The sequence below is a fragment of the Neophocaena asiaeorientalis genome, unplaced genomic scaffold (assembly GCF_003031525.2).
Source record: "Neophocaena asiaeorientalis asiaeorientalis breed wild unplaced genomic scaffold, Neophocaena_asiaeorientalis_V1.1 scaffold100, whole genome shotgun sequence".
In the NCBI taxonomy this organism is placed as follows: domain Eukaryota; kingdom Metazoa; phylum Chordata; class Mammalia; order Artiodactyla; family Phocoenidae; genus Neophocaena; species Neophocaena asiaeorientalis.
This window is the reverse complement of record NW_020173955.1, coordinates 2,562,146-2,586,069: the sequence shown is the minus strand read 5'-3', so window position 1 is coordinate 2,586,069 and position 23,924 is coordinate 2,562,146. Positions and strand designations below refer to the sequence as shown.

At 45.0% G+C, this 23,924-nt stretch overlaps 2 protein-coding genes and 1 long non-coding RNA gene across 9 annotated transcripts in view; 1 reads left to right on the top strand and 2 right to left on the bottom strand.

The window, feature by feature from the left end:
* Positions 1-2,461, bottom strand: part of LOC112404824 (translation initiation factor IF-2-like) — a 38,666-nt gene extending 36,205 nt beyond the window's left edge. The window contains exon 1 of the mRNA XM_024752932.1: positions 2,379-2,461. Within this exon, the coding sequence (XP_024608700.1) occupies positions 2,379-2,461 (83 nt within the window). The remainder of the gene's footprint in view (positions 1-2,378) is intronic.
* Positions 1-23,924, top strand: part of B3GNT2 (UDP-GlcNAc:betaGal beta-1,3-N-acetylglucosaminyltransferase 2) — a 324,948-nt gene that overhangs the window by 34,659 nt on the left and 266,365 nt on the right. The window contains exon 1 of one of the 7 annotated variants that reach the window (XR_003004200.1): positions 18,761-21,537. The exons of 5 other annotated variants lie outside the window; for them this stretch is intronic. The gene's annotated coding sequence lies outside the window, so the exon portion shown is untranslated. Of the gene's footprint in view, positions 1-18,760; positions 21,555-23,924 lie in introns of those variants that run through there. One more of the 7 variants, XR_003004198.1, reaches the window with a different exon arrangement.
* LOC112404843 (uncharacterized) lies at positions 3,741-14,920 on the bottom strand. The gene is made up of 2 exons (XR_003004226.1): positions 13,342-14,920; positions 3,741-4,056 (listed from the first exon to the last, which is right to left on the bottom strand). It is a non-coding gene; the product is annotated as an uncharacterized LOC112404843 (long non-coding RNA).

The following is a 23,924-nucleotide window of genomic DNA, read 5'->3' as shown; positions in this document are numbered from 1 at the left end:
TAAGTATTCTATATTAGTGTGTGTGTGTGTGTGTGTGTGTGTGTGTGTGTGTGTGTGTGTGTGTGTATGCCCTTAAATTGAAAGATGAAGCCTCATTTAGCTTTATTTGAAAGATGGAGCCCTGTTTGGGTTTATTTCCTGCTTCTCTCACTTTAATCTGTGTTTAGGAATTTTCACCCAAGCAACCATAGTAGTGGCTTCTGAGCTTTGGCAGTTGTTTCTTCCTGTCTGTTGTGCATTGTGAAAGGGAATGTATTGATTGCGCTGAAGCAGCAGAAGTAGAGTTTTTAATTTGATTGTAATCCAAGGGCTTATTTCGAAGTCAGGGGCCAGGCGGTTGAACAATGGTGCTTGCAGCTTCCCGACAGCTGCCCTGTATCAGGGAAATGCTCTTTCATCCTACGCAAGCAGTAAGCCGGCCACATGAAGAACTTGCATCCTCAGTGTCAGCATGGGCTCACTCATTGCTCTGGAATCCTACCATCCTGTATACAGCCCATTGCTAGCCTGTCTTCAACTAACACTCTCTTCTAGCTCATCATCCAAGCCCTTCCCCAAATTGGCTTTCCTAACTATTCTATTGAAAGGCCATCAGTAACTCTGATCCTGGTACCAACTTCAACCACCTCTTCTTTTAAAATAATTATATCAAAATAAAAAGATATTATCCTACCCTTGGTTGGGGTTCTTCCAGAAACAGATCTTAAAGAGGAGGATTCTAGGTCAAGTTAGTGTTTTGGGAAATGCAGGTGCATGGTCCATGGTGAAGTGATGTTGGGAAGGCAGACAGCCAATAAGAGTGTGTGTTAAGCCAACAGGTACCATGGAACTGGAGCTCAGCCCCTGGGATATCTCTGAAGAACAGTCCAGAAAACTTGCGTCAGAAGGACCCCTCCTCCATCCCTGGTGGGGGGGAGGGGCTGGGCTATTTTTTGTAATAGTTCTATTGAGACATTCAAGTGTGCTATGATTTTGAGTAGATTAGGGTTGTGCTGTAACTATCATTACAGTCCATGACAGAAACAATTTAGTTTTCAGTCATAACTGTTCTATTACTTAGCCCTTTACAGAAATTATTTATTTTGGCTATGTCTTTTACTTTTTAAAAAAATTTCCAAAGCAATATCTTGTTCTCTGAATACTCCTCTTTTCATAGCCGCCTATTCTTTATGGATGCAATGACTTCCTATAAGAAAATAAATTAGACTTTTATTTTGATAATCCACAGATTTTCTAAGGGCTTGATTATGAAGAGAATATTAAGTGATTATTTGCCATTTTTGTGAACGAAGGATTGAACTGACTTTATAAGTTCCTGAGAAGGATTTCTTTTTCAAGGCTATTCACCCAAAAGGCCACTTCCCTGCATTTGGAGTGAGGGTTTGTATGCGTGTGTGTCTTGGTTTAGGCCGATGTCCTTTCAGGGGCTGAGCAGGTGGGGAACAGGTAGATTTGACACCAGAAGCTGGAGCTGCCTTAACCTTTTTTGCTCTGGCCTTGTTTGGGGTGTTCTGCTTAGCTTCTCCCAACCCACATACTGCATCTCTGCTCAGTTCAGGGAACATTTCCTAGCATGTAAGCATCTGAGCTCATGCTCACCCAACTTGTGTATATATGTGTGTGCACGTGCGTGCGTGTGTGCGTGTGTGTGTGTGTGTTTGGTGGGGGGCAGTACTGGTCCAGATGGTGTGCAGCCAGGCCCTCAGTCAAATCACCTCCATTGCTTCCTCGAACCTGGGAGCTTCTGTGGGGCTCCCATGGGAAGGCCGGCCACGTATCCCCTGCAGCGTTTTCTCGTTCATGTTCTGGACTGTGCTTTCCTTCTTGTTTGTCCGTTAATACAATTCCGTGTGTTTTCCATCTTTCCGAGAGGAAATCTTTCTGTTGCTGGTACCTTGTTCGTTGCCAGTGCTGCCTTGGGTTTCTTCATTTTTGTCTCCCTTATTGTCATTTCAAGGTGATTTTAGTGGTGGGAGGAGGCCAGCGCTTCTGACCGCGCTCTATTCTGAACTGGGGTCCCCAGGCTGTTCCTCCTAGCCCCTGACCTCTGCGGCGTTTCACCCCACGCTCTCCTGCCCACCCTGTGCGACAGGCACTCCTCACCCATATGCGCCACCGCAAAATCCTCTGCTCCTTCATCCTGTCAGCTCCCTGGTTCTGAGCTGCCCACGCTGCTCCCACAGCCTCCTGCCGGGCCTCTCCCTTAGGGTCCTCCTGCTGCACCGCTCCCCAGTATTCCCACCACTGAACCCCACTCTTCAGTCTACCTCCAGTGAAGAAACCAATGGGAAACCTTCCAAGTTCATTTCTTGCCCACCTCTCCTCCTCTGCCACCCTCCTGCCCTTCACTCAGTTCCTCCTCTGCAGGACCTGCCTACCTGGCTTCTCCCTGTAGAGACAGATCTGCCTTGAAGCCGAGCACACTCTCGGGGTCACCCTTGTCCACTTTATCACCCCCCATCCTGGGGAAATGGGTCTCTGAGGCCCCAGGTCTGGGGGAGGCCTTACAAAATGGGAGGGGTTCCATTTTATGGTTTCCACGGTAAATTTTCCCCTGACTTAAAAGGACTGTCCCTTGGCTCCTGGTCTCTTTGAATGCTTTTACCTCTGGGGCAGGTAGGGGTCGGGTGCAGACCTTCAGTTCCCCTCCAAGTGGCTCTGGGTTGCCCAGGAGCATGGTGGATGTTTGAATGCCCCTCCGATCAAGGAAGAAGATTAGTATTCAAGGTCAGTTCCTTTGTTGTCGGGGCAGAGCACTTGCTACCTTGCCTTGTCCTTGTCGATATCTGCCCTGTGCTCCCCCTCAAAGCACCCTCAACCCTCCTCTGACTGCCTTGGCACGAGGCCTCTCCTTCCCCCGCTTGTTAGTCTTTATTATCCTGGTGGTGACAACGGGAACTGGCCTGAAAGGGCCTGGGCCAGAGCTGTCTCCCCCTGCCCTGTCCTCCACGCTGTCGCCTGTGCAGCAGCTACTGACGGGTGGGGTGGGAGTGAGGGCTGGCCCAGGGAAGGGGGCTCTGTGGCTTGTTCACAGACACCAAGCCCTGCCCAGGCAGCACCCCTTCAGCTGCCCAAAATTCCTGAGTGGGCAGGAGGGAGGTGGCCAGGCCTTCCTCGCCTTGGTCTGGTCCTACCCAAGCTCTCCCTGGACAAAGGCCCGGCGCTCGCCTCCTTTGAATCAGTGGCCCTCTGGACTCTTCTCTCGTTCAAGGGTTCAAGGCACTGGGCTCAGAATGCCTTTTCCCACTTGCCCCACCTCATTGCAAAGTGGGATACAGTCCTGACATGTTAACCAATCACTGGATGATTTATTTCCAGTCTGTGGGTAGAGAAGAGGGTGGAAACAGAATTTTGTTGGCACGTCGCAAAGTTAGCCAAGGGGCAGGCCTGGAGGGGCCTAGCAGGAAACCTCACTGTGCAGAGACCCAGGGTCAGACAACAGGTACCACGGTCCAGAATGGCAACAAGGCTCAAGTCCTGTCTGTACTGCCCATCAGAACCTTGAGGCCCAGCACACTGGAGCGACAGTCAGTCAGGAACCAGAATTGCAAATTGTGTGGCCTCTGGTCTGCTCTTATCCTCCTGGCTGGTGAGATGGGAGAACCCCAGAGAGGCACAAGGAGAAAAGAACCAAGAAAACGATCAGACCTGGGCAATCCCGAACCTCTTAAATAGCAGTAATCTCACATGTATTTTTCCTCTTGTGGGATGTAAGAAATGAGTATTGAGGGCTGAAGTTGTCGGGTTTAGAGTTGGTGGGAAATGCCCTTATTTATTTGATTTCGAAAGCCTCCCAGAGTGAGTCACTGTGGAAGGAATGAAGAAGAGGGGAGGGGCTGTGATGCATGGTCAGAAAAGCTAGAGAAACTTCTCACTCATGGCGTTCTGCTGGATTGGAGAACAAGATGAACAGAAGATGCAGCACAACCCCATGGAGAGCCCGCTGGCCCATGAGGCGGGGGAGGGGCGTTTCATGGCCTGTCTTGCTGGTCACACTTCCAGAAATCGCAGAGGTGCTTATTGGAATGAGCTGGCACGGTCCCTGCAACTGAGTACCTGCTCAACAAATAGGAGCTATTATAACAATTTAAAAAACTCGGCTGTGGCAGAGTTTTAATAATATGGCAAACAAAATATTTTCTGCTTTACTCAAAGTCTGGGCACTTTTCATTGCCGGTAGACCAACCCTGTAAGTTATTCTTCTGAGATGGGATTGATTTGTTTGGGGAATCTTGCACTTAGAAAACTTGAAATTCAAAAATAATTTAAAAATTTTAATTTTGAATTAATTTTTTGTTTCCAGAAAAGTTGTAGAGCAGAGAGTATCCATATATGTCCACCCAACTTTCCCTAACGTTAACGTCTTACATAACCACATCACGATCAAAATGAATATCAACCAACCAACAACAGGAAATCAGTACTGCTCTAATTCTATTACCTACACTACAGACCTTATGGGGATTTTACTAGTTTTTTCCACTAATGTCCATTAGACTCCTGTTCAAGGTCCCACATTACATGTAGTTATTTTTCCTTGGCCTTCTGCAATCTATTAGTTTCTAAACCTTTCCTTGCCTTTCCTGACTTTAATCTTTTTGAAGTGTACTCGTTATTTGTATGATGTCCTTCAACTTGGGCTTGTCTGATGTTTTCTCACGATTTGCATGAGGTTTTGTATTTTTGGCAAGAATACCACAGAGGTGGTGTTTTGTCCTCAGTGCATCCTGTTGGGGGCTCCTGGTGTCAGTATGTCCCATTCCTGGCAATTTTAACCTTTGTTTAACCTGGTTTCTCCTCTGTAAGGTACTTTCTCTTTGTAGTTAAGAAATATCTTGGAGGGCATTTGTACATTTAAAGCTAACAAATGACTGAGTTAATGCATCTAAAGCACTTAAGGCCTGGCGTGTAGTAAGTGCTCAAGGAATATAGCTGTTGTTTTTTTCGTCATCACTTTTATTGCTGCCACCATCCCAGTTCTGTCCCTGGTTTTCCTCTGGTGTTGGCTACCTTTACTGTTCCCTTCATTATCCTCTGCATACCCTGCTGATCCAACCTGCACTGGTCACTTCCTCACATTGGGGTTGGCTTTCTCATTCAAAAGACATGCATTCCTGTCTGTGGCCTCAGGAAGGGCACAGAAGAGCTGGAGGCCTCTCGGCACGTGGGGGTCGGGGCGGGGCAAGAGCCTATTTTTACTCCAGGGTGAGGGGGAAGCCTGCTAACAGGAGGAGTGCTCATGTCTCTGTGGGATGTGCTTACTTTAGAGGGGGCCTTGGCTGGGGAGGCCGGCTGGCTCATATCATTCACGGTGGAAGTCTGGACCAGAACCCGAGGACCCACCGTCACACTCCTTGTGGACCTGCAGGGACAGGATGAAGGAGACCCCACCTGGCTGAGGCCTTGAAGCAGGAATGAGCCAGAGGCAGACCTCCTTCTATAGAAGGTGGTAGAGTTTTCTCCAGCGAGGTGGTGGGTTGCTGCTCTGAGCCACCTTCAGGGGTCCTTCTAAGGGGGAGGGTCAGGGGTGGAGGGAGCCCTGAGCCCTCCCTTCCTGCACAATGCCCAAGTAAAGCAACGCTGGCTCCACCTAGATGAGAGCAGGGGCTCCTCAGCCAAGGTCAGGAGATGCCAGTGCTCTCAAGGAAGCCTGCTACAAACTGCTTTCCAGGAGGTTCCTTGTCCTTCTAGCACACACAGTTTTGTTTGCAGAATGGCTTTTCTTGGCAGCCTTCTCAGCCTCCCAGACTCTTCCCGTACTTTAGAGCACTCGGGCTCTATTTTGACACAGAGATGAAGTTTTGCATGTTTGAAAATAGCTGCCATGCAGAGGACTGTTGTAGCTACTGTTTTTGCCTGCAGCACACTTTTCTCCATCCTCCTTCTGGAAACAGACTGAGCCCCGGGACTGGAGGGTTGGGCATGTGACCAATCAGGACCCGCGGGAGTCCTCCCAGTGCTGGGAGAGGGGTGCTCTTCTTCGGGGCTGATGGAATTGCCCGGCCAGCTCCCTGACTCTCTTCATGAAGCTTCCCATCGGCAGAGGAAACAAACAAGGGCGACTCGTGTGGAAGCAGGAAGCGGGGGTGGAAAGGGCGATGGTGACACATGGTAGCGTTTGAGCCCTGGGTCCACGTCCACCGTCTGCCCTTACCAGCTATGTGAGTCAATGCGTTCCTTTCCTCTCAAGCTCGTCGGGGTTGGGTTTCTTGGTCCTGGCTGACGCCAAGAAGCCTAGTTCCTTCCCTGAGTTCTAGGTTGAGCCCAGCTGTGGATGCCTCCAGATTCCTACACCAAGGCACCCAATTTCAGGTCGATTTCTCCCAGGAGGCAGCTGGGGATGGGAGTTGATGTACTTGTCTTAGGCCAAAGAATCTGGATGGAAAGATCTAGGAAACAGGCAGCAGGGAGTAGGAAGTAATCTCCTTTCTCCCAGCGTGTGTTCAGCGCCCGTCTGGAGATCCCCGGATGAGAGAGTTTACAGCTTCTCTTTCAGGGTCAAGTTTATAGGCTCAGTTTATAAGTGTTAGCTCTGGTTGACATGTGAAGAGCCAAAAAAAGAAAAGGAAGAGGCGTGTGTGCACTCACGTGAGTGTGTGCGTGTGTAAAATCCAGTTCCTTAGGAGAAGAAGATGCTGGTGGGCTGGGAGAAGATTGGGGAGGGGGAGGTGCTTAGCTGCGTCTACAGCCAGTGTGTGGGGTGAGGGTACCCCCAAGGGGCCTCACAGTCAGATGAGGGAGACCCTGGCAGCTGCAGTGGGGTAACGAGCAGCTGGTACCAGCTGTGAGGGGAAGGTGGGTGGGTGCTCATTAGAAGGTTCTGTGCTCCAAGCTGCACAGGACTCTCCGGGGCCTGAGCGAGCTGGGGCTGGACAGCATACAGCTGCGGAGGTTGGAACCATCCCCTGCTTTCATAATCGATGTGACCATTCCTGAAAGTGTGCTTGGTGTTGGCAGGCGTGGGGAGGCGAGACCTCTGGGCCTGTTGGAGGGTGTGACTGCGTTGCCGCTGGGTGCAAAGTGCTCTGGCTGCTGGGAGGGGAGTTCAGTGCATCTGTGAGATGTGATCCATTGAGCCCAGTCCCGGTTTCCTCCTTCAGTTCACAGTTGAGGCAGGCGAGGCTTAAGAAGTTATGTCAACTCAAGTTCACACAACCAGCAAGTCAGGACCCAGAACTTATACTTGGGGCGTCTGACTCCAAAGTGTAAGGGCTTTACCTCGCTGTGGGACTGTCTCCCTGGGCCTGCCAGAGGAGGACATGCAAGGCCATCACTGTCCCAGGAAATGCCACTAGCGCTGTGGCATCTCTGCCCAGGTCCCCGGCCCTGAGCTTGTATTTGCCCTTTGGCCTCTGACCCCACTGTCCAGAGATATATTTCCCTCCATGGGCCACCCAACTCAGGTTTTGTCTTCTGAGAGTCTGACCCCAGCCCCACCCTGGTGCCCCACTGTGCAGAGCCTGGGGTTCTACTCACAGACCCACAGTGTTTGTTGATGAAGGTGTGTGGCCACGGAGAAGATGTGTTAGTCGGTGAAAAAAACTGAGGCTCACAGAGCATGTGACCTTTTCATTTCAAATAGGCAGTAAAAGGTCAGGCAGGTTAGTGATTGCCTAGGGCTTGGAGGTGATGGAGGAGGGAAATGGGGAGTGACTATTAAGGAGTATGTGGTTTCTTTAGATGAAAATGGTCTAAAATTCATTGTGGTGATGGTTGTACAACTCTGTGAGTATAATAAAAACCATTGAATTGTACACTTCAAAAAGGTGAATTGTGTGGTATGTGAGTTATATCTCAATAAAGTTGCTACTAAAAAAAATAAATTTCACCAAATTTTAAGGGGGAAAAATGGTAAGGCAGGGCCTCAATTCCAAGTCTTGCACAAAACAGACCAAATCAATTGACTCACATTGTTCCCCCAATACCAGTAACGGACACATTGGGCTCTACGACGGTTACTGCCCACTAGACGTGTCCTTTTAATGTTTTCCCCCAGTTGTCCATACACTCCTTCCCACTTCTGGAGACAGAGGCCTAAGGCCTCTTCCGATGTTGAAATTCTGTAATTGTGATTCCATGATGCTGTGAGACCCCTGCCTGGCCGTGAGCTGGTTGCTTGGAATCAGGGGTGCAGTCAGGGCAAAGGGCTGACGGTCTCTGGGCTCAGTCACTTTGCTGCTTTCCCATCAGTCACCCTGTTAGACTAGGTGTGCACCCAGGATGAGGCCGGTTCTGTCTTGTCCGTCCCTGAGTCCCTGGTGCCTGCTGTCCTGTTCCTCCACTTTATTGGCTTCAGAGCACTGGTTTCTTTTTATTTTTTAATTAATTAATTAATTTAATATTTATTTTTGGCTGTGTTGGTCCTTCATTTCTGTGCGAGGGCTTTCTCCAGTTGCGGCGAGCAGGGGCCACTCTTCATCGCGGTGCGTGGGCCTCTCGCTGTCGCGGCCTCTCCTGTTGGAGAGCATAAGCTCCAGACGCGCAGGCTCAGTAGTTGTGGCTCACGGGCCTAGCCATTCTGTGGCATGTGGGATCTTCCCGGACCGGGGCACGAACCCGTGTCCCCTGCACTGGCAGGCGGATTCCTAACCACTGTGCCACCAGGGAAGCCCAGAGCACTGGTTTCTTTGCACGTAGTCTGCCATCCACACCCACAGGGCAGAGGTATGTCTGTCCTGTTCACCTCTGTACCTGCCCATGACAGGAGCTCAAAGGGTGGGTGTTGAATAAATGAATATGCGAAACATAGTAATATTTGTCCATAGAAGATGTATGTGAGTGAATAGATAAGTTTCCCAAGTGTTTTTCCTAAGACTTTTTTACTAACCAGATTGACTGATTTAATTTGAGTTTAATCTTTGTTCTCTTCCACTCAGTTTTCACATGAAAGTAGGTGAAAAGTCCTCTGAGGGCAGGTATCTGTTGTGTTTACCTCTGTATCTTGTCCATAATAGGAGCTTAATAGACAGTTGTTGAATGAATGAATAGATGAACAAGGTAATATTTGTTGAAGGAAGAAAAGGTAGTATAACAAGCAAAATGTCCCCAGAGAGGAAAGGGAGAAAGAGTAGGGGAGTGTTTGTTCCACACAGTTGCTGACTCTTTTTATTTTTTTAATTGAAGCGTAATTGATTTATAATATTGTGTTAATTTCTGGTGTACAGCAAAATGATTCAGTTATATATATATATATATTCTTTTCCATTAGTTTCATTACACGATACTGAATATAGTTCCCTGTGCTGTAAGTAGGACCTTTTGTTTCTCTGTTTTATATATAGTAGTTTGTATCTGCTAATCCCAAACTCCTAATTTATCCCTCCCTCACCCTCTTTCCCCTTTGGTAACCATAAATTTGTTTTCTATGTCTGTGAGTCTGTTTCTGTTTTGTAAATAAGTTCATTTGTATCATATTTTAGATTCCACATTATAAGTGATATCAGGTGGTATTTGTTGTTCTCTCTCCACACAGTTGCTAAGTCTATTTTTTATTTTATTTTATTTTGATGGGAGGGTGTCACCTGATTTTTTTCCCCAGTTTTGTTGAAATATAATTGATGTACAGCACTGTATAAGTTTAAGGTGTACAGCATAATGATTTGATTTACATACATCATGAAATGATTACCACAATAAGTTTAGTGAACATCCATCACCTCATATGTATACAAAATAAAAGAAAAAGAAAAAACATATTTGTTCCTTGTGATGAAAACTCTTAGGATTTACTCTCTTAACAATTTTCATATGTAACATACAGCAATGTTAATTATAAAAATCATGTTGTACATGACATCCCTAGTACTTATTTATCTTATACCTGGAAGTTTATGTCTTTTGACACCTTTATCCAATTCCGTCTTCCCCCATCCTCTGCCTCTGGTAACTACAAATCTGATCTCTTTTTCTTTTCTTTTTTTTTTTTTTTGTGGTAAGCGGGCCTCTCACTGTTGTGGCCTCTCCCGTTGCGGAGCACAGGCTCCGGACGCACAGGCTCAGCGGCCATGGCTCATGGGCCCAGCCGCTCCTCGGCATGTGGGATCCTCCCGAACCAGGGCACGAACCCACGTCCCCTGCATCGGCAGGTGAACTCTCAACCACTGAGCCACCAGGGAAGCCCCTGATCTCTTTTTCTATGAGTTTATTTGTGTTTGTTTCTTGAAGTGTAATTGACATACAGCACTATATTTGTTCCTGGTGCACAACATAGTGATTCACTATTTCTATACATTACATAAGTCTAGTTACCATCTTTCACCATATAAAGTTATTATATTATTATTGACTGTATTCCCCTCACCATACATTTCATCCCCATGACTCATTTTTTTTGTAATTGGAAGTTTGTACTTCTTGATCTCCTTCACCTATTTCACTCCTCTCCCCTCTGGCTAACTCTTTATTATGTCCTTTCTCTCTGTCCTATCCTGGCCCCTTACATGGACTCAGACTGCCTACACAAGGATAACCTGAAGATAGTAAATACCTGGCCACAGGTGGCAGTCACTTACCTCAAGGACTACCTGGATCACTTCTTGTCCAGTCCTCCAACTCCCATTTGCCTCTGCTCTTAGCTTTGATATCTGTCCCAGTCCTGCATTTAATGACTCATTTTGAGACCTGAATCTCAGCCTGAGACATCGGACTGGAGTCTGGCATTTAATCTCCAGCCCTGCCTATGGTCACAGTGGATGAGACACTCCTAATTTCTGCCCTACCCTGTAGGCCAACCAGCCAGGTTGTATCCTGTCCAGTGTCCCTGCCAGTGGAGGAAGACAGAAAATTAATCTGGAGATGAGCTTCTTCTTGGAGGAGACTCCAAGTGTCTAAACTTAGTGACTTGCTTCTAATCAGTAGAATACGGCAAAGATACTGAGTGTCACTTTCATGATTAGGTTATAAATGATTTCCTGTTAGCAAACTCTCTCCTTTTGTAGTTTTAATGGAGCAAGTTGGACAGGCCTATGTGGCAAGAAACTGAGAGTGGCCTCTGGCCATCTGCCAACTGGGAAATGAGGCCTTAAGTATATCAGCCCTGAAGGAAGTGAATCCTGCCAACAACCACACGAATGGGCTTAGAACTGGCTCATTCCCCAGTTGAGCCTCCAGATGAGACTGCAGACCTGAGGCCAACACACCTTGGTTGCAGCATGGACTCCTCACCCTCAGAAACTGTGAGATAATAAGCGTATGTGAAAGCACTAAGATTTGGTATAATTTGTAACTCAGTGGAGATAACTAATACATTGTGTCCGTTTTGTTTCATGCTCTCCACCAAGAAATAAATTTACTATGAAGCTAGTGAAATTTAAATTTCTGGGCCCCTCACTTGCATCATCCCTTTGTGCAGCCCTGGGAGAGCCCTTAGCAATGTGTTCACATGGTCATATGTTTTTGTAAAGTTTATAGGAAATATTTTAACTGCAATTAGTTAGGGTTGGTGCTTCTTGCTACTTCAGCCTTCCTCTTGAGTCTGGTGGTGTGGCAATGGGGGAGGACATTTTGAGGATTTGACTAAGGGGGAGTTGATTTGAGATACATTTAGTGGGACTTGAGGATGTCTATGTGTGTGGTTTGCAGTTGCTTCTGTGTCAAGTCATGTTGCTAGCAAAGTTTCACATGCTGGTACTTGGCAGAGTTAGGATTCAATCCAAGGTTCATCTTATGGACTTAGCACTAGACTAGGTTGACTTTCATCTTCTCAGTGATTCATTAGTGGCTTTGATTTCTTAACTTAAAGGCATGAGACTCTGCCTTCAGATATGTGCTACATCTGACACTTTTTCCACCTTCTCACCTGGTCTAACACCCTAGTCTTATCACCCATTGACACCATCCCTGTGCCCTTTGCTTGATCCATGGAACTTCTCTTTTTGCTGGGCCTGCCTGTGCTCATACTTCTCCCTCAGTCTGAAATGGCTTCTCCCAAGCACACCTATATAGAGTCTTCCTAAGTTTTTGCTGTCTTGACATGAAATACTGACATAACATAAAACTCATATTAAGCCACTGTGAGGATATTGGTGGCAAAATGGGTGTTGAGTGTAGTCAATTCCAAGAATAAGATGAGTCACCGAACAAGAAAACTTGAAAGTCCCTGAAATTAGATATAATATATATATATATTATATAAAGGGAACTTGATAGTTTTCCCCAAATTTGGGAAAAATCCTAACAATATACATGGTATTACAAATAATGAATTGTGAAGCTGAAAGACTTTTCTAAACCATCAGTGAAAAGCCAGTTTTGATCAAACATGCTAGAAGAAAGCCTGAGTGATCCTTCTGTTCTCTCTGTAAAAAATCATTTTACAAAATTGTTCTGTGAAGTACGATCAGAGTGTGCAGACCAAAAAATATAGGGAAAAAGTACAATAGAGGTGTCTCAGGCAGTTTATAAAAATATGTTAATTTGGGGGGTTTATGGTTCTTTTATTCCTAAGCTATACACAAATTTTTAATTTGTTGCAATTTGCTTCCTTATTTCAAGACAAATTTTTTTGTGTGTATTTGGTGTTTTGTGTTCTTTCTTTTAAGAGGGTCACAAAATTGCACCAGCTTCAGGGTCCAGAAAGCCTGGGACTACTCCTGTTCCTATCAAGTAGGAGAGAAAATTCCTTGATGCAAAGATTGTGAGGGACTTCCCCGGTGGCGGTGCAGTGGTTAAGAATCCGCCTGCCAATGCAGGGGACATGGGTTTGAGCCCTGCTCTGGGAAGATCCAACATGCCATGGAGCAACTAAGCCCATGCACCACAACTACTGAGCCTGTGCTCTAGAGCCTGAGAGCCACAACTACTGAGCCCACGAGCCACAACTACTGAGCCCACGTGCCACAACTACTGAAGCCCACGTGCCACAACTACTGAAGCCCGCGTGCCTAGAGCCTGTGCTCTGCAACAAAGGGAAGCCACCACAATGAGAAGCCTGCACACTGCAATGAAGAGTAGCCCCCGCTCACCACAACTAGAGAAAGCTTGCACGCAGCACCGAAGACCCAATGCAGCCAAAAAAAAAAAAAAAGATTGGGATTTCTTCTTCCTACTTTCCCCCACTCTGAGACCAGCTGTATCTTACATATCGTTAGAAGAGCAATATTTTTTTTCTAAATTTAATTCAGCTAAAAATGCTTTGGTTTTGAGGAGAGCAGGCAAAAGGAACACGTGATTAAATGGGTCTTCTGTCCGAAAGGTGGTCGGGTGGAGCAGGAAGTAGGGAAGTTCTCTATAAACTGAGAAGATGGCAGAATCAGAATCTCAGGTGGAAGTTATATTCAGGGACACTTCAGTTAATTGTGAGAAACACCTTTCTAATAGTTGACCATATACTGAGGGCCCTACCTGGACAGGCAGGTGGATTCCATGACACCTGAAGTCTCCTCATTCAATACCTGGATGCTGAGGGTGGCAGTTCAGGCCTGACGAAGGGAGCTGGTATCTGGAGACTGGACTTGGCTTTGGGGCAGGGTGCACCCTGGGGCACAGGCCCTGTTGTAAGTCTAGTCCAGCAGGTAGACCTCTGGGCCCTTGAATGGTGTCAAGGAGACCTTATTAAGAGTGGTGGAGTACTTTTTTGAGATGTTAAGAAATACAGTCCTACTAAGAGAGGCTTTCTCAACCTGTGATCTGCAATCTATGTTGGGACTGAGAGTCAGGAAATGACTGAGGACCCAAGCCTTTCTCAAGAGCTTCCTTTTGATATTTCTCAGCCAGCATGAAAAGCCTGAGAGGCAGCATATACTGAGGGCCCTACCTGGAGCTTTGGAACAGGAATCTGGTATGGGAATGTGGGGAGGGCTGAGCAGGTCACTATGACAGACCTGGGGCTCCAGGCAGATCAGAAGGCCAGCCCAGGGGAGGGGATAGTACTGAAGGAAGCAAAATCAAACGCCAGACTCTGGGGGAGTCAGATGGAACCCCCTGGTTCGAGATCAGCTCACAGGCCTGACTTGTCTTGTTGGCAATAGGAGTATCTGCTGACACTTAGGAGTCTTTCCAGCTCTTCGCCTCCTGTCAGCTGCACGAGCGAGTAACCACAGTGAAATATCTCATAATACGTCGTTTAAATATTGCTCAGAATTCTGAAATCTCATTTACTGGTTGATCTGCTCTACAGTTCTCTCTTCCTTAACGTAAAAGTAGCTACTTGAGACCATCAGAAACAATAGACTTAAGAGGAAGACAATCTCCTTAATCTGATCCTTGTCACTATGCTGCCTCTCAGGCTTTTCATGCTGGCTGAGAAATATCAAAAGGAAGCTCTTGAGAAAGGCTTGGGTCCTCAGTCATTTCCTGACTCTCAGTCCCAACATAGATTGCAGATCACAGGTTGAGAAAGCCTCTCTTAGCAGGACTGTATTTCTTAACATCTCAAAAGAAAATCGACTAAACAAAGACGATAACAATGTTTTGTGGGGTTTATAACATACGTAAAAGTAAAATGCATGAAAACAATTGCATAAAGGCTGGGGGCGGGGAAATGGGAGTATACTACTGTAAAGTACTTAGGTGATACATGAAATGGTATAATATCACTTGAAGGTAGATAGTCATAAGTTAGCAACCATTAAAGTAAAGAAACAGAGTTATAGCTAATAAGCCAATAAAGGAGATAAAATAGAATCATAAAATATGCTCAATTAATCTACAGGTAGGCAGAAAAAGGAAACAAAGGACATACAGGGTACCTATAGAAAACAAATAGCAAAATGATAGACTCAAGGCCTCATTACATCCGTAATCACATTAAATGAAAATGGCCTAAACGCCCCCAATTGAAAGATAAAGGATGTCAGATTGATTATCAAAACAAGACCGAACTATATGCCGCCTGCATGAAACATTCTTAAATATCAAGATAATAGGGTAAAAGTAAAAATGGATGGAAAAAGATGTACATGCAGGCACTAGTCAAAAGAAAGCTGGGGGGCTTCCCTGGTGGCGCAGTGGTTGAGAGTCCGCCTGCCGATGCAGGGGACACGGGTTTGTGCCCTGGTCCGGGAGGATCCCACATGCCGAGGAGCGGCTGGGCCCGTGAGCCATGGCCGCTGAGCCTGCGCGTCCGGAGCCTGTGCTCCACAACGGGAGAGGCCACAACAGTGAGAGGCCTGCGTACCGCAAAAAAAATAAAAAGAAAAATTAAATACAGAATTACCATATGACCCAGCAATTCCACTCCTAAGTACATAACCAAAAGAATTGAAAATATATGTTCAGGGCTTCCCTGGTGGCGCAGTGGTTGAGAGTCCGCCTGCCGATGCAGGGGACACGGGTCCGTGCCCCGGTCCGGGTGAATGACACAGACAAAAAAAAAAAAAAAAAAAAAAAAGAAAGCTGGGGTGGCTAAATTAATATTAGACTAAGTTGATTTCATAAAGTCACTTCATAATGACAAAGGGGTCAATTCATCAAGAAGATGTAAAAATCCTAAATATTTATGTACTTAACAGATCTTCAAAACACATGAAGCAAAAACAGGTAGAACAGCAAAGAGAAACAGACAAATCCACCATTATGGTTGGAGGTTTCAATACTCTTCCTTCAATAATTGATAGGACATGAAGATAGAACATATCAGAAGTTTCTTAACATGTGCCTTATATGTATAGGAAGAGTAACTCAGGAAAGAGTACCTCAAAGAGGTGGCTAGAACTTGAGCTTAAGGACCATTTTCAGCTAAAACAAAGGAAGAAAAGTGTGGGAGAAGCAAGTTATGGGGAAGTGACCAGGAAAGGTACAGTAAATAAGGGTAAGATTTATTATGCAGATTTAAGTCTGTTCCTTCTTCACTGATAAGTCTCCTGTGATCTATAGTACACCCCCTTTCCTGGTACAGAGAGGGAGACACCCATACAAATGGAGAGTTCCTTTATAAACGTAAATTTCCCTTATGAAAGGGTAACTTCTCCTCTGTTTTCAGTGCTTCTCCTCTGTCTGCTTTTTCTCAAAATAATGAGCTCAAAATAATCCTTAAACCAAAGAGGCATATTTGGGGTGGCATATTCTACTCTCTCACAGTGGCCCTTGTTCTGGACCTCAGTCAGTTCCCCTATTATACACTAGTCACTGTGCTCAAGCTTTACAAACATGACTTCGTTAAAAAAAAGCCAACAAACAAGCAAATGATGCCTCAGACCTGCCTTGAGAGAGCCAGTAATCTACCTGAGAGACGGGTCTTTCCTCAACTCCCTATAAAACAAAGAGGAAGAATATCAGAATTATGACAGCGTATTCTAAAAAGAGCCATTAGTCCTGTCAGAGGATTTGGGAGGGATTGACAAAAAAGTCAGCTTTTGATCCCACCTTGAAGGATTTTGATAAGCCAGGTGTACAGCATGCTTGGATGGAGGATGAGGGGGAGCAACGATCCACAGATGATTTTTTTTTTTTTTTTGGTATGGGGGCCCCTCACTGTTGTGGCCTCTCCCGCTGCGGAGCACAGGCTCCGGACACGGCAGGCCCAGCAGCCATGGCTCATGGGCCCAGCCGCTCCGTGGCATGTGGGATCTTCCCGGACCCGGGGCACGAACCCGTGTCCCCTGCATCGGCAGGCGGACTCTCAACCACTGCGCCACCAGGGAAGCCCAGATGATTATTTTTTTGATCCACAGTTTATTAAAAGCAACAGTTAGCATTGGAAAACCACGTTGTAGGTGCTTGCTATGGAACTGGAGATTCCAGGATTTTTGTAATTATTGGTGTGGTTGAACAGATTTTCCCACGTTCATGGTCTGCTCATCTGTTTACATTTTATATATTTGGTCTTGGATTTAGAACTTGTCCTTAGATCTTAGCCCCGGAGCCTAATGTTCTTCTGTTTCCGTGAATCACAAAAAGGCTTTCCTTTCATTGTCTTGGAAAGAAAATGCTTGCTCAGTAGAGGTGCAGAATCTGCTTTGATTTTAGACCCTCCTGATGGCTATTTGGACATTTGACCATTCTACTCTTATTTGTTTCAAGATAATTTGAAAAGAAGAGAAAGGAATTCTTGAGCCACAAAACCCAAATCATGGTTTCTCACAATTTGCTCCAGATAGGGCAGGAGGTTCTGAATTACAGCAACATATAAAAGGTATTATATAGAGCCATTATTTTTTCATTCAAGAGTTATTTCTGTTACCAACTACACACTTAATGAAATACTGGCCAACTATTGACTGTGTATCTTAAAAAGTAGAGAGCACAGGTTTCAGAATCAAGCTGACTTGGGTTGGAATCTTGGCTGTCCATTTATTAGTTGTGAACCCAGGGTTATGTAATTTAGCTTCTCTGAGGCTCAGTTTTCTCATCTGAGAAATGGGTCTAACTAAAATATAACCAAGCCTTCCCGGGCAGCTCAGATCTGGCCTCACCAAATAATGACACATTAGAAAAAGACGGGGAAAAAACCCCATAAATCTGACTACAAAGGGATTAAAGAATAATCTACTGTGTTTCTTTGAAAGTAGGACATATTTTCAACCCATGGGAACTTGTAATTGATAGCTTTCCTTCCTTCCTTGCTTGCACATAAATGATGTATCTTGCCATTGATTGTATCTTATAGTCAGTGGTATCTTAGATTAGAAGAAACCTTGCAGATTTTGTACTGAGGTTTTCCTGGAGCTATGGAAAAAGGAATAGGTTGTATTTCATGTACCAGAACTTTGAAAAATCCTCTCCAAATATCCTATTCTTTCCCCCGAATTCTCCTCCCCTCTGTAGTGACCTGACACTTTCCTCTTCTATCGCTATAGCCATCTCTCCCACTGACCAGCCCCTCCCAGGCTTCTCCTAGCCCCTCATCCCTGTCCTTACTTTCTCCTTCCCCTCTCCTTCCCCCCTTAATCTCCAGCTCCCTACAGTCCCTCAGAGTCTCCATCCCTTTATTCCAATTTAGCCCTCTCTCTTGGCTTCTCCATTTCCTATCCCCAACAGCACCTCATCAAGGAAAAGAGAGAGTCCTCCAAGTAATCTACCTACTTGGAAGGCGAAGAGCAAGGAGGCAATTATGAATACTTAACATTTAATTTTTTGTGTGTGGTTTCATAGATAATAATACTATCTACCTCATGAGGTTTTGTGAGGATTAGAAGAGATAGAGAATGTAAACACTTGGCAAGTTGCTGGCACGTGTTAATAATTCAATCATTGTTAGCTATCATTATTTACTCTTGTTCTATAAATGCTTGTATAATCAACATTGTAACCACACACAAAAGAAAAAAAGACCAAAGGATAAAGAATCACCCATTATCTTACCATTACATATTTTCCTGGTAGTGATCATAAAAATGCCATGCTGAAATTTGACTTTTATGCTTTTCTAGTGACAGAGCATTCTTATGGATCACAGTCTATACATGGAGATATAATAGGGTAGAAAGAAAGTGATTTTGCATTTTTAATGCATTTTAACATGTAGCAATCTATGATATTTTTAGATCACCACAGAGAGGAACTTACTCTCATCTTCCTGTAGCTAGCATGAGTTTCTTTTTCTCAGAAGAAGGCCATTTGGCAGACACTTTTGAAATTCAAAGGAATACTACTACCTACTGTTCTTTTTAAAAAATTTATTTATTTATTTGGTTGTGCTGGGTCTTAGTTGTGGCTCAAGGGCTCCTTTACTTGTGGCTCCCAGGCTTCTTAGTTGTGGCAGGCGGGCTCCTTAGTTGTGGCATGCAAACTCTCAGTTGTGGCATGCATGTGGGATCTATTTCCCTGACCAGGGATTGAACCCCAGGTCCTGTGTTGGGAGCGTGGCGTCTTAACCACTGTTCCACCAGGGAAGTCCCTACTACCTACTGTTCTAATGAAGTACCTGAAGAGGTCTATAAAAAACTTTAGAAACTAGGGTAATAATTTTTGAGATGTTTTCCTATTTCTAGTCATGGAGTTTAAAATGCAACCCATGGTCTTGGTTGTCATTTCACATCATGTGATTGGGAATTGAAGAGACTGCCTCAAAGGCTGAGACCCTGCTATAGACTGAATTGTGCCCCCCACTAAATTCATAGGTTAAAGCCCTAACCCCCAGTGTAATGGTATTTGGAGATGGGGCCTTTGGGAGGTGATTAGGGTTAGATGAGGTCATGAGGGTGGGGCCCTCATCATGGGATTAGTGCTCTTGTAAGAGGCACCAGTGAGCTCTCTTTCCCTGTGTGCACAAAAGCAAGAGAGCGCATAGTGAGGTGGTGGCTGCCGACAGGCCAAGAGAAGGAGCTCAGAATGAATGCTACCTTGCCAACACCTTGATCTTGAGCTTCCCAGCCTCCAGAACTGTGAGAAAAATTCTGTTTGTTTAAGCCACCCAGCCTATGGTATTCTGTTATGGCAGCCCAAGTAAACTAATACAGTCTGGTATCCTCCCATAGTCAAAGTCAGCATAAAGGTTAACGCTGAGCTTTCTTAGGCCAGTCTCTTCAAGCAAAGGGAATTAAGTATCTTTGTGAAAGTTGAGACAATGTAAGAACTAAAGAACATATATGTAATACAGGCATATCTCAGAGATATTGCAGGTTGGGCTATAAACCACCACAATAAAGTGAGTCACATGAATTTTTTTGTGTTTCCCAGTGCATAAAAAAAATTATGTTTAAGCTATACTGTGGTCTGTTAACCATGCAGTAGCATTATGTCTTTAAAAAGTACATACCTTAATTTAGAAATTCTTTTTACTAATAAATGTGGACTATCATCTGAGCCTTCAGGGAGTTGTAGTAGTAACATCAGAGGTGACTGATCATGGATCACCATAACAAACATCATAATAATGAAAAAGTTTGAAAGATTGAGAGAATTACCAAAATGTGACATAGAGACCCGAAGTGAGCCAATGCTGTTGGAAAAATGGCACAGACAGGCTTGCCTGATGCAGAGTTGCCGCAAGCCTTCAATTTGTAAAAAACGCACTATCTGCGAAGTGCAATAAAGAAACACACGATAAAACGAAGTGTGCCTGTATTGCAAATGAATCCTTGATGAAACTCAAAATTAGTTTTATTTTAAGAAATTGCAATAGGCTGCTCAAATGTTCCTTGATTTCTTTGCTGGCTAAAGGATGGAGATGATGAGTTCATACCCAGCACAGGATATACTGCTGTCTCAGCAGGTTTCACGCTGCTGTTTGGATACTGACCACTTCAGCAGCTGCTCAGAGCTTCTCCTGAGGGCCCTGTCATTTTCTGGTTCAGCTAAGAGCCCTTAGAACATGTGCCTGGGGTAGGACACAAATGACCTATGCCCTGAGGATTTCCTCGGCCTTGAGGACAACTAGGTTCTTCCCTAAAGGCAATTCTTTTTTTTTTCCTTTAATTTATTGTTTTAAAAATATTTATTTGGCTGTGCCGGGTCTTAGTTGCAGCATGCGGGATCCAGTTCCCTGACCATGGATTGAACCTGGGCCCCCTGCATTGGGAGTGTGGAGTCTTAACCACTGGACCACTAGGGAAGTCCCCTAAAGGCAATTCTTAACTCAGCTCTTTTTTGGGCTCTGAGAGGGAGAATATATAATAAATATGGTAAAGAGTAATTTCCCTGAGAGCCACGTGACAGAAAAAATTTCCCCTTCCCTTCTTCCATTTTGCTATTTATTTGTGTGGTGGGAGATGAAAATTTTGCTTTTTAGAGCAAGAACCAACTGCTGCCACCTTCCCGTTCTAGAGAAATGTCTTATTTTGTCTGAGGGGAAATGGTTCTCAGCCTGGGTGAGTCCCTGGCTGGTCTCGGTGTTGAAGGTGGGCGCTCACTCAGATCCAGGCCAGATGCACGGGGCTATGTCTTCCCCAGTGAGGCGGGAAGAATTTTGAATTCCTAGAGGCAGACCTGGAGCAGGGGCTGAGGGGCAGGGAAGAGAAGGGAGGGAAGGAGGAGAGGTTTAGAGAAAGGGAAATGGAGGACTTAATGTCCAGATAGCACAGAGTGAGACCTGAGAAAGGGAAGCCAGTGAAACACTCGAAAGGGTAGGAATACTCAATGGTTCAAATAGCAGATGTGAACACAGTGGCTGGCAGTGCTACAAAGTGGCCCCCTCTCCAGCCTTTATAAAGGTGTGCCACACACAGCTGCCTTGGGCAAGTGATGGCTCTGCAAAATCAACAGGGAGCTGGGTTCCAGGTGTAGGACCCAGAGAAGGGGACAGCCGCACTGCATGACATAGGCATTCAGTGGGAATAGGAAACTAGAATGAGGTGGCCACGAGAGGGAAAACTCTAGGAAGGCACAGATTGAACCATTGAGGTGCAAAGGTTAAGGACAGGGCCACTCCCTGAGGTGGAGGACTTCCCAGCCCACATCTGAGTCAGGCATAGTGAGGATGTGGTTTTACTGTTGGGCCCTGGGAGCATCCCAGCCAGAGTCCAGAGGAGGGAGGACACAGCCAGGACCAGTTTTTACAGTCCTGCTCACCGTCTGAGGAAGAGTCGAGCCCCAGATCTCAAAGCAGAATCCCAACCTGAGTGGTAGACTTTGACACTCTCATGGTCTAACATTGGAAGTACCAGAGAGCCTGGAGTTGGCAGCTGGTCACATGATCCCGTCTGTGTGGATGGTGAGGAGGTAGGAAGGAAACGCAGGTGGGTCACTGGGGTCTTCTGCAGCAACTACTTATTATCTTTGGGGACAAGGCAAGGCGTGAAGTAGATAAAATCTTAACTGTGATAAGATCAGAAGCCAGACTGTTTTGATACTTCTTAAGTTTCTTCTGTTTATTCTCTTTCTTTCATGTTTAGCAAAATCATTATGAAAGCCTGATACAGCTGGGCTAAGAATGTCAAAGTATAATTTTCAAGAAGTTAAAAACATAGCTCTCATACAAGCATACAGTGAGCCCTTGTCAAATATTTATCTAGCTCACGAAGGAGGGAACCAGCATGATGACAAAGCTAGTTCAAAGGAGAATAAACTGAAGTATATACAGCCAGTGAAAAGAAGAATGCTAAAATAAGATGGCTGAGTTAGATATGAAACAGGTTAATGTCCTTATAGGGCAATCAAACTGTCACCTTTGGGCCTATCTTTTCTACCAGACAGACATCATTTACATCTTTACAGGGGAAAAAGTCATTTGCAAAACATATCACTCTTTTACACATTAAGCGTAACTTCACAGAGCCTGGCCTAATCAGTTGTAAGTTGTGGGTCAAACATCCCTTAGAAAATCAGATGACTCACAGGCAGGTTGTTACACAAGAGTCATGTGGTTTTGAAAGGTCATACAGTAATCATTCTGCTGAATTTCCAATTTTTGGATAATTTTTCTTTAGGGGAAGCAGGGCCCTAGATCATTGTCCTCACTTAGATGACTAAAGAGGAGCAGCAGAGTCTTGGTGCCATGATGATGGGGTTGAAGTGATTCAGGAAAGGAAGTCCAGAGGTGGCTGAAACTCCAGGAAGATGAGGAAATGACTATTTAGCCCTCCCCTCCTGGGGATTCTTCTTTTATTTCTAAAACTGGACCTTTCTGCTACTGATCCTATAAAAGTACCGCTGGTCTTTATATCCACCAAGACCCTCTGTGCCACCACTTGGGAACCCTTGACCTAGCACTGGGTTCAACACGTTATGGGTAACCCAAGCACTGCCCTATGTACTAGGGGTGGGGGATTTAAATGCTAACGCCTCTTTGAGGACAATTTGGCAGTATCTGTCTATCGACATTTTTTTTAAATTGTGATAAAGTATACGTAACTTACCATTTTAACCATTTTTAAGTGTACAGTTCAATGCTATCAAGTCCATTCACATTGTTGTGCAACCATCACCACTGTCCAACTCCAGCATTCTTTTAATCTTCCAAAACTGAAATTTTAACAATAACTTCCTGTTCCCCCTCCCCCCTGCTCCTGGTAATCACCATTCTCATTTCTGTCTCTATAAATTTGACTAGTCTAGGTGCCTCATGTAAGTGGAATTGTACAATATTTGTCTTTTTGTATCTGGCTTATTTCACTTAGCATAATGTCTTTAAGGTCTGTCTGTGTCATATCGTGTGTTGGAATTTCAGTCCCTTTCAAGGCTGAATAATATTCCATTTTCTGTATATACCACATTTTGTTTATCTACTTATCCACTGATGTCTATCCACATTTTCAGCAAACTTTTTTGACCCAACAAGTCTATTGCAAGGACTTTGACCTGTGAATATACTTGCATATATACACATAGATGTATATACCAGAGTGTTAGTGGAGAACCCTCTGGTTTGCTACCCAGTAAACATTTCAGCCTTTTAGTTTCCCAATAGGACCTTGAGTTGGTTCAAGTACCAGGGAAGGTATGTCCTTCCCCAGCACTGAGGGATGAATCTCGATTGATATGAGCCAGTAATAGTCATTCTATTCCCCTTTGCCAATGATTGTTTCTGGATGGGCATGTTCCAGCCAATGACGTGTGAGGAGGAGTCTGCAGAAGGGCTTTTGGGACAAGTTTTCCTCCTGGAGAAAATGAGATGTATAAGGAGAAATTGACTTCTCTTTGAACAGAGTTGGAAGATGATATGATGTCTGGACCCGTGGCAGGCCTCTTACTTCCAAACCCAGGGCACAAAATGCCACACTCTGAGGATGGCAAGAGGAATACGGAAGGCATCTGGTCCCTTAATGGCATTGTTGGGCCTCTGAATTAACCCACCCTGGGACCACCTAGCTCTAGATCTCTTGCTATGTAAAATAATAAATCCTTATGGTTTAAACTACTTTTAGTTCTGTATTCGGTTACTTTCATCCTAAAACACTCTGATACAGTGTGGATTGCAGCATTGTTTGTAATAGCAAACACCCTAAATGTTAATCAATTGAGCATTCATTAAATAAGTTACAAAGCATCCATACAACGGAATGCTACACAGTTGTAAAAAGGAAGTAGATTTATATGCAGATATGGAACAAGCTCTAAGAGATAGTGGGAATAACAAAGTCCAAATGCATGTCTGTTAAAAAAATGTA